At 41.7% G+C, this 14475-nt stretch overlaps 2 protein-coding genes across 2 annotated transcripts; both read right to left on the bottom strand.

Annotated features, from left to right (window-relative positions):
* Nucleotides 1-1190: 1190 nt before the first annotated feature.
* rpl18 (ribosomal protein L18) lies at nt 1191-8209 on the bottom strand. The gene is made up of 7 exons (XM_083760992.1): nt 8160-8209; nt 7409-7495; nt 6335-6442; nt 5353-5451; nt 4829-4952; nt 3106-3175; nt 1191-1389 (listed from the first exon to the last, which is right to left on the bottom strand). Exons 1-7 carry the CDS (start codon nt 8160-8162, stop codon nt 1314-1316), a joined length of 567 nt encoding a protein of 188 aa, XP_083617118.1. The 5' UTR covers nt 8163-8209; the 3' UTR covers nt 1191-1313.
* A 1446-nt stretch (nt 8210-9655) lies between these two features.
* Nucleotides 9656-13421, bottom strand: LOC310856609 (mpv17-like protein; the record flags this gene model as incomplete). Its single annotated transcript, XM_083762080.1, has 5 exons — nt 13366-13421; nt 11438-11799; nt 10240-10310; nt 10071-10100; nt 9656-9844 (listed from the first exon to the last, which is right to left on the bottom strand). The coding sequence occupies exons 2-5, from the start codon at nt 11787-11789 to the stop codon at nt 9656-9658; spliced, it is 642 nt and encodes a 213-aa protein (XP_083618206.1). The 5' UTR covers nt 11790-11799; nt 13366-13421.
* Nucleotides 13422-14475: the final 1054 nt, after the last annotated feature.

Genomic DNA, 14475 nt, shown 5'->3' with positions numbered 1-14475 from the left:
GACTGCTTGTTCAGGAAGTGTCTGAGCTCCCTCTGCTCACAGCAGCAGAGGGGAGGTTTTTTTTGCCTTGCCTTACGATGGAAATGCATTCTCTGCTCACTGCCTCAGGGACAAAGGTAGCCTTTTCCCTTGCTATACTGCAAAAGAGCACTATCTCCTCCCACATATCTAAACAGTATAAAATAGGGCTTAAATAGTTAAAAGTGCACTCATATATACAGAATAATTTCCATGTACACCATAATTTAATAGCCAAATAAATGTAAAATACAGTAGGCTTACCGGTATATCAATCTCTAGCTCTGTGGTCCATAGCTCTAATGCTTTTGCATTGGCATTTATTTAGAGCTATGGACCAGAGCTAGTCTATATCCCTTTTAACATCAGAATATTATAGTTCACCTAAATGCAGAATCTGGGATTGTTGGTTATATTCTGGAGTTTGGTTTGTTGTAGATAGAAAACATTTTGGAGATGTCGTACACCATCATCAAATTAGGCCTGCTGGCTTTACTAAATATAGATGGCTTTACTCAAGTTAACCAACATTACCACCATAAAAACACAAATTATACACCCAACCCAAAATACAGCAATACACTGTCCTTTCAAAAAGGAGTCAAAAACGTTTATCCACTCAAGTTTTATTTCTGGCCCAAACATTAGCACCTTCCATGATCAATAATTACAGCAGGATATTTGATAATTTTGATCCTATACTTATATTTTAAAAAAATGAGACTTAAGGGGCACTGTTCAAGGGGAAAAAACAGAGCACTTTTGCTTTTGCTTTGATGGGTTGTGAGGAAGTCCAATGGTGATAAGGCAAACAGAAACACCCACACATTCTCCAATCAAGTGTCAAGAGCATCACTTTGCATCATGTGTAGTTTGTTTAACCAGTTCTTGAATTACTACCACTGTGCCCTTACTGTTGAATACCAGCTAGCTGGCATATTTACAGTAATGCAGTGTTGCTTAATGCTCTTAAATATGCTCTACCAATGAAACAAATGAGCACAGATTAGTTTTAATCCTCCCATTTGCCACCATCATGTCATTCTGGATAAGACTTCTCTATCTCTACACATCAAACATGTAATCTATGAACCTATTAATGTTCTGCATGCCTATTGACAGCGGATTTCTTCAGAGCAGTTCTGCAAGTCAGAGAAAAGCAAACGAGACAATTCATGTTGTATCTCCAATCTTTATTTGCATCAGATTGCATGGAACAACAAAAACATGGCTTGCGGACATAGCTTGAATTGGAGCTTGAATTGGACCTTACAAAAACCTTGAAACAAAGACTATTAGTTCTTGTAGCCACATCTGGCTCTGCGACCACGAGCCCTCTCGAACTTTCTGCCCTTGGAGCGAATGTAGGGTCTGGAAGAGAGAGAGAGAGAGATTTAGGACAACAATTCTGGATTTTTACAGGGTTTAACACAAAAAATAGCATACCTATGGTGGTTAATTAGTCGAAATTCCAGTTCTTAGTTTCAGTAAACAAATTCCAATCCATATGACTCACTGTATATTATGTCACCTTATCCCTGGGGCAAATCATACAGGACCCATACTCTACCATCACTTTACTGCCTTTCTTTCGGCTTTAGTTAAACCCATCTGCAGAAAGGCCCGTTTTAGACAGAGCTTTGTTCCCACTGCCATAAAAGCTTTAAATAAAAGCTTTAAATAAGTAACCTCATCTCAAGTTACTAGCAGTGGTGCGTGTAGTGTCAATACGTCCGTTGTGTGAGCATGTAATCAAGTGTTCCTGTAAATTCAGTTTGTATAGTTCTGTATGCCTTGTTTGAGTAATGTATGCAGCTAAAATGAAAATAATTTCCTTTTTTAGGACAACAAAAACCATCGTCCATTAAATATTGCCATGCTACACTAGTTCCTGACTGCCAGACAGCGAGTGGGCGAAACAACTGCACAAATCTATCCTGATATGTAGCGTCACCTGTCATGATGAGACTAGCCTTACAAATGATAATAACTAGGGGCGTAAACAACTATAGGGCCAAAGGAATATCTCTGCTGGATCAAGCTGCTACGCACACTGCGGTTTCATTTAGATATTGCCTCCATACACATGCAGACTGGACTAACACACATGTTCTCCTTTAAATACTTTATGTGAGAAGCTCTTCCTTCAGTAAAAACAACCCCTAGAGCGTCTCTTTCAGGATTTGTTGACAGCAAGGCAGGGCACAGCTATAGAAGCCGTTCTATGCTGTTCGCCACCTACTGTATGCCGTTTGATCTTCCTCTTAAAGCTGATGCTGCTCTACTTCAAAACTCAGTATCTCCATGTTGTAATCTTAATCACTGCATCCCAGGAATGTGTGCAAAGTAGCATGAAACTAAGTGTTTGTGTTTGGGAAATGGTAGCAAAAACTTTAACATGAGACAAAGAATACTGAAGATTTTGATTCAGCACATTTCAGAACATAAGTACAGTTCAATGTAAATTCCCCCATGTCTGACATTTAATGTACCCAAGCTATAGAGCTACCTACTCCTATAGTCTGTGTGTAGTTGAAAATACAGCCCCATTGCACCATGTGGCAGCTTGTGGAATCCATCCATGCACATCAGGATGACTGTTGGTGTTCAGTGTACTTCCACCCGTGTGACAACTCATAATGGCAATATTTGGTGAATAGATTCAGTCTAATTAAATCTGGACAGGTTTTTATTTGATACGTCTACACCAAATGTTTTAAGTGAAATTTAATTAATTATAGCACAGTAAACGGATATTAGCCATGACCAAGCAGCCTTTGAAATGCCCCAGGTGAGGACAACTACTCGTCCCAGTATGACATTCATTTGAGAACTACAATTTGGACCACAATGAAAATGCGCGATCAGGCTTTTGTCCATCTTGTGCTGCACATGTTAATCTGTATGTTGAATGATGAATGCATTAATAAAGCTGTCAAAATGCTGCTGAAAAATATTTCAGCTACACAAGACTACTACTGTCTACTGGCATTTTAAATTATTAAAATAAAAAATGGGTCATCGTCTGCCCTGTTAGCATGTCTAGACATCGTTAGCACAGTTAGCTTTAAAAAGGGAAGCACATACTTGGTGCGGCTGTGGGGGGTTCCAGGGGCCTTTCCAAAGTGTCTGTACACCTCTCTGCCCTTGCGGGGTCCTGCAGAACAAAGGGGTATAAACAACGAGTTATAAAAATAGACATGTTTAACAGGAGCTACATTCACAATTAAATTAAACATAACCTGGACACAGTTTGTGTACAACGGACGCCACAGAAAGCCATGGTGCATTGGTTTTAATGTGAGGTTCTTTGTGCCTTCAGAAATTCAATTCCGGTTGGTTGGGTAGCCAACATTTAACCAAATTATCCCTGGCGTCCCTAATTTGAGCATGTGATTATGGCCAAACATTTTCAAAAAATGAATAAAAAAAGCCATCCATGTCACCAAGCACTGCAATGTGAACCATTGTGTGAGCTTGTAGATTTATGCTATTTATTGTACAAAGTGGTTCAAATCATTGTTGGGAGGAACCTGCTCAATGTGTGTCAACTCCAGACAAGATACAATGGATCAACCAACGGCTGACGATGATCTGACTGACACAGACCAGTACCAGAATACCCACTCCTCCCTCCTGTGTAGAGGAGGGGGGCGGGGGGGCCGGCAAACATTTGAATTGTCCAGTTACACATTCTAATGACCGGTTCTAATACAACTGTACAATTGTATATGACAATAGTCATAGGTATAATCACAGAATATGCAAAATGGCTTGAATTGAACAGAAAATAAAATGAGAATACATTTAGGGATAAAAACGAATACTTGAGTAAAATACTCATATGATTATAGTTATTTAGCAGCAGGAGACAATTAACTTGAGCCATTATTCTGTCATTCAAGGTGACTCATCGCAGCATGAGATTTCTATTTTTCATTTTGTAAAATGCATGTTCTTTGAAATGACACAATTACCATGGCCATTTGAAGGATATTTCAAACGGCAAACATGAAACATGCACTGGCCATAGCTCCGAGATTCACAGCTCGACAGCACCACCTGCTATTTGAGTTCAACGATGCGAGATTTAGGGACACGATGGATTGGACAATAAAAACTGCAAGTGGAGATTGGAGAACATGTTTCGAGTTCCTGCATCCCTAGAATACATTAACCATGAACTTCGTTCCCCAGAAGTAAAGAATCATAAAACGTAATCGAAATTCTGTGACACTTTGTTGAGCGGTGCAGCCGCTCCAATGCAAGCTTTGTGTGTCTGTCTGCCCGTCCGTTTGAGCACAGAATGTCCATGACATGTTGACATCATTGTGATGATGTCAACATGAAAAACAAACATGAAAAAAACATGGAAAAAAATGTGAATTTTTTACTACTTTAAAGTCAAAAATCTATTTAGGTCGTTTCCGTTATATAATTTTAACTAGATGGAACTACTGTCCATAACATCCATTTCCGGGCAGAACATTCAGCAAAACCGGCAGATCTACAAGCCCACATCTACATAGCAAGCTCGGAAAAATCTGCAAGGTCACAAATGGATAGATGTGCAGACTCTTGTGGATTTTAGATTGTGTCTTGGGTCAATAGATCTTAATTTGATTATTGGAATTTCATATTGTAATCAGAAGAGATTGAGGTTTTTATACTGTAACCAGCAAAAAGCTGAACTAACAAACAAAAAAGGAGCAGACGGCCTATAGAACCTTGGGGGACACTGGTCAACTGAGCATAGAGATGCAAAACACCGTCTGCATAACAGATGGAGATGAAATGAGGAGATGCTAACCTGACAGCAGCACTGTGCCCTTTCCCTTGGGAGAAGTCAGTGCCAGCTGGTCAAAGGTCATAACCTGACCTCCAGCCTTCAGGATTCTGCGGCGGGCACCATCAGTCACCTTAAGAGCGCAAACCTGGAACACACAAGACAGCAGGTACACATTTATTTTAAACCGTTACACATTTGATCGTTTTACAATAATCAAATAGAATAAAGGCTACTGTGCGGAGGTGGTATATGCAGACCGTATTCCCAGTTCTGACAATATTCCCCAACTACGGTTGGTGCTGCTGAATCTCAGTTATACAAAGTGAGCACAATTGCAGTGGACTAAATCTATTCAATCAATCAGATTTATTGTTACTTCCACAAATATACACTGGGCATACAGGGGAGCAAAATACCGTTCTCCATGGCTCATGGTGCTTCACATTTAAAAACAATACACATTAAAAAGAGGCAAGGCCTTATTAAAAGAACATTAAATTCAGTGTCAATTATCATATCATCATGATTGTCAATTATACATTTACCTTAAGCTTGGGGATTTTCTGAATCCTGACGTCGTCGGTGACTGTTCCCACGACAACGGCGGTCAGGTTCTCACGACCGGGCAGTTTCATCTTTCTGATCTGTTTGGCAGGAAGTGCCCAGTGTTAGAGATAATGGCTGGAAGCAAATGCATGTTCACAAATAACGTCTCACGGGACAAAACTCCAGTGAGCAAATTCCACCTAAGAATATACAGTATTTACCATGGTACACTTTACCAAGAACTATATACATTTGCAATCAACAGTCCATGTTCAACTTTCATGTTGCCATTTATGCTGCCCCGTCAGGTAACCTTAATTTGACCGCTACAGTGTTGTTATCATTACAGCAGGCAATTTGTGCTGGTCCATAATATATTTCCCCCAACTTGCTTGTGTCCCATAGGGCCTGAAGAGGCCTACTGTAAGTACAATATACTGTACGGTCTTCCTGCACTGAAAGCAACTTCCACCATCCCTGCTCAAATGTTGTTAAATCAAACTTAACAGGTGTGCGGATTTTAGCAATGTGATGTGAATAATACTCAGTGACATGTCACTGAGTGCTCTCATAGCATTAGATGCAAATTATTTGGACAGCAGTGGCTATATCTGATTATCAAGGGAATAAATGTCAAGGGCCCATACATCCAACAATAACGTTATAAACTGCAAAATGGTGAAAAATGTAGCAGAAAAGCACGACAGGGATAAATGATTACTGCTCCATTATTGCAATTTTATCTTGCACAAAATAGTCATTCACACTTTAAGGAGAAGGAGTAGCTGTTGTGGAATTGATACTAAATTCAACTTTATACAATGGTGTTCCCTAAATTAGACAATCATCACATTATTGTATTGACATCACACTACCAAGCAGATCAGTTTGGCCATGAGCAGTCTTTGCAGATAGGAAGACAAAGACAAAAGAAAGAAACCAGGCTAGCAAAAAGGGGCAAGAGTAAAATGGTAGACTGACCAGACGAGAGATGGCCAGGGGAGGCCTGTGGGTCTTGCTCATGAAGAGCCTCCTCAGGACCACCCTGTTGAAGGGAGCATTGGTACGACGAGCCAGGAACCTGTACAACTGTACACATACAACAGTTGAGGTTAGGGCATGGTTATACAGCAGTGTTGAGAACCACTTTAGACCCTAGTTAGTCAAATTTGGCACTGTACCCCATCCTCTTAGATATTCTTACCGATTAATGTTCTCCTGCCGTAGTACATACAGCAGCATGGCAACAGTGACATACCGTGATTTAAGCTTAATGCAATCACAAAGACAAATCGATAAGAAATGTTTCATAGCGCAATGAAAGGCAGCTGGGTGCCATTGTCTCAAATATAGACTTAGACAATGTGATACAAGTGTAAGCTGGTTGTGTATGATAGAAAACATGGCACTAGCAGTGGCTTTCAGTTTCAACAAGTGGTCCGGGGACCACCAGTGGTCCTTGAGGGGGTTCCAGGTGGTCCCCAGCTAAATTATGGAGTTGGTAACCAAATGAACCCTTATAGATCTTTAACTGGAGTTAAACATCTGTATTACTTAAAGGTATATTCAGTGATTTCACTCAAAAAACCTTAGGTTTCGTTTTTGGCTGTGGGACCCAGCCTTTCGTCCAATCAGGATAGAGAGTCAAAAACGAAACCTAAGGTTTTTTGACCCCCAGGGGTTAACTGGGGACAGGGAGGAACTCCTTATATGGTCAGCACACTCTATAGTAGGGAGGATTATCACAACAAAACAAAAAAATAAGTGATATTTGAATTAAGTGAAATCACTGAATATACCTTTAATTTACAATTAGTCTACACAATTAGAGAAATGTAGAAGAATTGTTATTTCTATCAATGTATTGCCTGTTATCTCTCCTATGGTACCACATCAATACAGCATAACAGCAAAATCAACGACAACAAAACATTCTACGGGTTTGAGACACTAAATGTCATCAAACGGTGGTCCATGGCTCAAATGCCAAATAAATAATTGACCTGAAAGGTTTGCTAAAGCACTGCACTAGAGGAAGTAGAGTAGTAGACTCACCTTAACCAGGAGCCTGAGGTAGATATCCTCACTTTTTGGCTCCTTCCTGTGAACCTTGCGGTCCTTGTTGTGTCTGATGTCGACTCCCTTTAATGCAAAACAACCACAAGCAACAACTTAAAACAAACAGTAGTCATTTCCATTGTTTCAAATCACAGAAATCATTCATTAGCATCAGCATTGTCACGTTAGCATAACATGTCATGACAGCAACACAAGACTTGGTCCGTGTATTATTACAACTGCCCACAACGAATTAAAACGTGTATATTGGGTTAAGATTACGCCAAGAATAGGTATAATTTCATAATGGTCTGATGATTACATGGCAACACATCTAAACCAAGGCTAAAGCACACACGTTGACACCGAGTTAGCATACATAGCCGCTATAGTATTCATACAAGGAGATAAGAGCCGAATAATAGTACTTTTGCGCAGACACACAAAAGGTATTAAATGTTATGTACGTTTATTGTGCGGTGTGTCCGTACTGTGTACGGTCTTGTACACGTTTTCAGTGAGTCAGTGGTCTACATGCCAAGGACCGACTGTCGGCACGGACGCCGATGGGTGTTAAGCTAACAACAAAATAAATATGTACAGGACAAAAATGACAAGGGGATTTCGAAGTACATAGTAATTGGCGTTCGCACACGTTGAATGTGACCAGATTGGATATGTGTAAAACAGCGGATGGCCTTGGATAATATAGTTTAGTGGGTTTAAAATTTCCATTAGCTTCACCTACCATCTTGGACTCGGAGCGAAAAGGGAAAAGGAAGGACCAAACACCAAACTCTCGCGATTAGAACTCCGTCCGTATTTGAGGCTCTCTGATTGGTCAGGCCAGCATGCACTTCCTAGAGCTAGAGCCTCTGGTGGCCTGGATGTGACACTGCTCCTCCTCTCCACTCCAGGCTCTCCTCTCCGTTTTATTGACTGATTGATTTATAAAATAGCCCAGGCTCTATTGCTGATTAATTAGGTTAGAACCCGCCGCAGTGTTGTCCGGTTAGAACTTAAACCAGGATGCTTCTTTCTGCCTTCTGCCTTGAGCAGACCTCTATCCGATTAGGCTTTGTCAGGATGACTGAGCCAATAAGATCCATATATGGGTTCTATCATATCGATCTGATATCAGCATTAGGTCAACCCGGACCAAATATAGGGATAGTCGTACTAGACATGTCATATGTCATATAGCCTAGTCGAATATCCCCATATATGGAGACTAAATGTCAAATGACCAACTCTCCCTCCTCCTGATATGAATAGAAGTGAGAGTCTTGTTACAGATTGATTTATTGATTGATTGATTGATTGATTGAAGAATGTATAAACAGTTTGGAGAATTACAGTACATTTCAAGTACAACTCAATACAAGACTGTTAACTGTGGACGACACCATAAAGCATTAATCTTCTTTACAATAGGGTCCACCATGTTCAATTAATCATAGGCCTACATTCATTCATAGTTTTGACATTATTAATTCTAAAAGACCAGTGATGTAAAGAAACTAACTACACATACTAAAGTAGCCCAAATAGGTACAATGTTTAGTTATTTACTTGTTAGTATTTCCAAATTTCTACTGTACTACATCTCAAAAGCAAATGTTGTACTTTTACTCCACTGTCTATAATTATTTGAAAACTGTAGTTAAAACCACTTCAGACGGTATCAGACCTATACAGTATACTTTGTCAATTTCTAAATAGGCGATCTACAAGCTGCTTTGTGAGGCCTTGTGAGCTTGTATCTAGTGGTGCACGGCAAGGATTTTTTATACATTTTAAAACGTGTGAAATGGGACCTTCTGCATATCAGTACTTTCACTTTTGGTACTACTACATTTTTATGCCAGTACTTTTGTACCTTTAAATTAAAAGTACATTTTGAATACCGAACTTGTAACAGACTACTCTGCAATAATAACATCACACCCGTGTGAACTGAGTGGTGCAACTCCCCCCCCCCCCCCCCCCCCCCCCCCTCTCTCTCTCTCTCTCTCTCATTAGCAGGCAACAGTGCAGCACTATCTCTCTCTCTGTTTCTGGCACAACAGCACCCCTACTGGTACTAATAGTCATACTGGTGCTCATAGTCACATAGGTAGGTGAACACATAGGTAGGTGAACACGGACATTGCTGTTCCTTGGAGTGGTTGCACCACTCAAACAATTTGCGTACTTCTACCACATACACACATCACACTTGAATGATGAGAGATCGTTATTTTTTTATTTGCATTCCTTATGGGCCTGTAGTGTAATGTCATCGACATGAGAGCTCGCTGTGACTGCAGTGGTTCCGCTGCTGCTGAGGGTCTGCTGCTGCCTGAGCTGGCACAGGTAGATGGTCCACACCAGGGAGATTCCTCCAGCAAACACTGTGCGAGCGACAGGGGGGACCAGGGTGAAGTTAACGGCCTAGATAGATCAGAAACATACATTCTTCAGTCTGTGTGTGTGTGTGTGTGTGTGTGTGTGTGTGTGTGTGTGTGTGTGTGTGTGTGTGTGTGTGTGTGTGTGTGTGTGTGTGTGTGTGTGTGTGTGTGTGTGTGTGTGTGTGTGTGTGTGTGTGTGTGTCCGTCTATGAGGTAACTGCAACCAAACGTCTTATTGTATTTATCAAATAAATTGAATAAAAATATACCTGCATTGAAGACCAAAACACCACTCCAGTCTGTCCCAGAGAGAGACAGAGGGAAAAGGATAGATCGGTGATGAGACAGAGAGAGAGAGAGAGAATGTCAGAGAAATAGATTCATAAATAGAGATGTTGGTGATTCATTGGGTGGAAATTAAACTAGTCTAAGATGTACCGTGTATGAAGTCCAAAATTTCTCTCTCCAGTCCTCCAACGGGTCCTCTTTGTTTTCTAGTAGACTAAGACCTTTAAAGACACAGATCGGTTTGTAAATACATCAAATATGATATATGTGATTAATCCATTTATTTTCTTTTTTTTAATTTTTTTATCCCACGATTTTGTAACCCATTTTTCACCCCTGTGTCAATTATCTAATGTGATCCTAGGCTCTACACACCCTCCGCCAACCTGGGGAGAGCAACGGACTTGAACTCATGCTTCCTTCATGCATGAGTGTCCAAGTCGCTCCTTTACATCCATTTCTAATGGATAAAGCCTTGGCCTGGAAGAGAGGTCATCAGGTGGTCTATAACCTTCTTGCGTCGATTACGTTAGACTCTGTCAAGCACTTTAGAGTGTTTCAACCCTTAACCACAACACTCTCCAGTTGGTGGGTCAGCAGTGATTGGCCAAAATACTGCCCCTCTCATCCAGGCTTCCTTCTTCTTCTTCTGTTGGGATTTCCGGCAGTGTAGACTCTTTCGCGTATTACTGCCCTCCACCGTTCATGATGATACTCCGCTCTGTGCTCTATATCCTCTTATAGAGGTCTGTATTGTGGAGGAAGGCTAAGACGCTCCTCTCCACAGCATGTTGCTCCTTTCCCCGGCTGAACAGGGTCTTGTACTCCACAGTGGGTATCCCGATATTGGCTAGTTCCTCACATAGTTGGGCTCTTTCTGCCCTGTATCTCTCACACTCAAATAGGGCGTGGACAACAGTCTCTGCTCTTCCACATTCACAAAGGCCGTCCGGGTGTTTTCCCACTGTTCTCAGGCAACTGGCTAGCCCGCAGTGCCCAAGTCTTAGCCGAGTTATCCAGGCTTCCAGCTATTGTCCTCTCTCTTATGCAAGAGCCAACAGGAGGCTCTCTCTGCCTTTTGTGTGTTCTTTGGAATTGCAGGCACTGTCACTAAGAGGTCTCTAGGACTATATGGTTTGATTCCTGCCTATAGGGTCCTCCTAACGTCGGTCACACCAGACTGTTGGTCTGTGCAACATACAGTTAAAACACGACAGCAACATGCACCAGCCACTGTTGGCGAACCCTTTCAAGACTTTCAAGTGGACCCTGATCCAGAAAGGATTGGGAGCCACTGATCTAACAGATCTACAAATGATCACACACCATCCTTTCTAAATACACTCACCTATGAAGAAGGCACTGATGGTGGCAGGGGCCGCTACCAGTTGGTCCAGAACAACCTTTCCAGATATCTTCTTGATCCCACCGCCTGGCATCATCTTCTCCAGGCCCTTCAGCCAGTGGTAATTGAAGTTTGCGTGGAAACAGAAGCCCACCAGCGCAACTCTAGCGGTCTGGGACCAGTCTATAGCGGCCGTGTTGCCGAGCTGTGCCGAGTCCACCTCCGACGACGACGTGGTTCTTCTCCCTCCCAGCATGCTCTGCTGTATGAGGTCAGCGGAGGCGAACAGGCCGGTGTATCCCGCCACATTGCTGATGTAGGGGTGAGCTTTGAACAGCGCCCACACACGCTTCATGTTGTCACTGCTGTCCAAAAAGAACACTGCTGTTACCGTTACGAAGACAGAAAACACATAATTAATTTATGTTTTATTATTATTATTATTATTATTTATAGAATTGTCCTTGTGTGTACTAAAACCATGAATACCATGAATGCGTATGGGAAAACTAAAATCAAATCATGAAGATCTCGGGATCCATGAACAGCATGGCTCCAATGATGTCTCATGTAACCAGCATCAACCTATCAGTCGTCTATCGTGAGATTCGTGACTCGAAATCTGTGCATGGTTTTAGGCCTGATCTACCCTGGTGAACCAATCCCTCTTGCTTGAAATCACATTGCATTTGGAATGAATGTATTCAAGGGGGAGTGGTTAACTTATAACCAGGCTAGGCCTGATCAGAGCCATAGAGAAAAGACAGAGTTGCGACATTGAGGGGGCAGAAAACAGCCCGGTCACGTGGTTCATGTACTGACGCGCGCGAACCCATAGACTCCAATGCATTCCGTAACTTCCGGTGTCCCTATTCTGCACAAGAACTATGGCAAATAGTTGCAATGTGGCAGACATTGAAGAAGTGAATGTAAGGTGACAATTTGACATATACGTGTCAAGTTGTCAACAGAAATGATGAATACATGAATGAAAACGGCTGAATCATATGCATCCACCCCTACCTAAAACCTAACTGATCCCACTTCAAACAGACATGGCCTGAACTGACTTACCTTCCTGCGTGTGTCTCGTCCTCATTCACTGCTTATAGATCACCGCCACACAAACACAAGAAAAACCAGCCCCTTGCTGATTGGCTCTGTGGTCGTGGCAATTCTCCACCAGTCAGAGAGAAGAGAAACCTAGAAGGAGTGAAGGACGGCCTTTCCTCAGCCTGGTCAAAGTTCTGTCACCGAGAATGAATGTGTGATAAGACTATCGGAGCCGGAGGACATCCAATATGGGATGAATGGCTCGGAAATGGATCCACATTGTAACAGCGTTGTCACAGGAGTTGAGAGAGCATGAGATTCTGATGAATTGAATATGAAGGACCACCCATGCATGGCTTTGTTTCCATTGTGTTTTTAAATCCTCTTAGCAGACATTGCACTGAACAGTACTTTCCTTTGCTTTTTTTCTTCTTCCTGCAAACTGTTAATAAAGTATTCAATCAATCAATCAATCAGATAGGAGGACTGTGTTATCTCGACTTCAAGGAAAAGGTAGCTAGGTCCTCAGCAAAGCTGTTTACAAAATACTGTACAACAAACCGATAATAACTCTACACTACATCCTGGATGTGTAGTCACAGTGTAGAGTAGACCAACATAAAAGTAGATTATAACTCCACCCATCACACTATACTGTATGGTCTTGTCTAAATAACCATATTCTACTTGATGTTTTAGCCATTTAGACATTAAATATTAGTTTCATTAATTCCCATGCAATGAAATAAGCAGTTCTTCCTCTTCATTTTGTAACAATAAGATTCTACAAGGTGAAATGTCACCTATAATAACATGCCCACTGTCAAACATCTGGTTGACAGTGGTTAACAATGTGCAAATACGTAGTTGCTGCTTACCACAAGAAAATTGTCTCAATCAGTAAAAGGGTAAAGTATAACAGAGTAGACCCTACAGCAGATGGCTGTCCAGTCTGTGACATGTGGTTGAACTATAAATAGCTGCCATTCCCGAAGAAATGCTTCTCTCTTCTGACTATATGGACTGTGCCGAGAGGCGCTGTCTTGCCTTGCACTGTCCAAAATAATGTACTATGTTCAGACTGACTGGCATCCTGAATCAGATTGGGACTGATTGAATTCCTAATGTTTTCATCAAATCTGAATAGCAGGTCTGGACGGCTGGCGTAGCTGTCTGGGCACATATAGGCTGCAAATACCGCCTGACAGCGTGTTGTGGGTTTGACCAGGCCCAGTTTGGCCGTCGGGAGGACCGGGACTATTCCCTGCATCAGGTCTGGCCAGCCAGCCACAACCAGCGCAGCGCTTAAGTGCGCAGCAAAAAAAACTCCTAAACTCAGGCCAGGCCACTGAGGCCAGCCACAGTCAATTTCAATTCAGGCAGTGTTGCTGCAGCCCCATACTCGAATGCCCCCGCCCCCCTGTCAAAAACAGCTAAAATCCCTAAAACGAAAGAACAACCTAAAGCATGAACCTTGGTTGAAAAAAAACGATAGTTGTCCTTTAACAGGTAGACCTATAGAACATTATGCATACTAGTCTCACAAGCAGGCAAGACGTCATTTAACAGATTCAGAACATAGGGGTATGTGCTCGGTTAACTTGAGATTTCTTAATTCTTTATATCCATTTTGTTATATATCAGACCGACGGTCTCACATGTAGGCTATTATGTCCAAATAGAGAAAATATCCCCACCTAAAGGAGATTTATTATACTTATTGTAATAAAGGCCTACCGATACTACATTTTGAGACTAACATAAAGAGAGAGCAGCTGGCCAGGTGTGTGAAAGCAGTCTTATGTTAATTTAAATTGAGATATTCCTCAAATGTTTTTAAAAGGTCAAATATTTCGTGCTGCCCCTCATATAGTCCTGGAGAGATACTGGCCCAAGGAAAAACTTAAGTTGCCTACCCCTGCTGTACAGGATTCATGATAGTTTTCGAGTTGGCCTTTGATATTAAATGACCACTTATCAAGAAGATT

The sequence above is a fragment of the Protomyctophum parallelum genome (genome assembly GCF_964188405.1).
Source record: "Protomyctophum parallelum genome assembly, chromosome: 3".
NCBI classification, from domain to species: Eukaryota; Metazoa; Chordata; class Actinopteri; order Myctophiformes; family Myctophidae; genus Protomyctophum; species Protomyctophum parallelum.
This window is presented reverse-complemented; position numbering and strand designations above follow the sequence as displayed.

Excerpts from the sequence above, each read along its gene's own strand:
- rpl18 (XM_083760992.1), bottom strand. Across the intron at positions 6,443-7,408 it reads ACCTCAGGCTCCTGGTTAAG|TTGTACAGGTTCCTGGCTCG; the intron begins GTGAGTCTACTA and ends GTATGTGTACAG. Across the intron at positions 3,176-4,828 it reads GGGCACAGTGCTGCTGTCAG|GACCCCGCAAGGGCAGAGAG; the intron begins GTTAGCATCTCC and ends TTTGTTCTGCAG.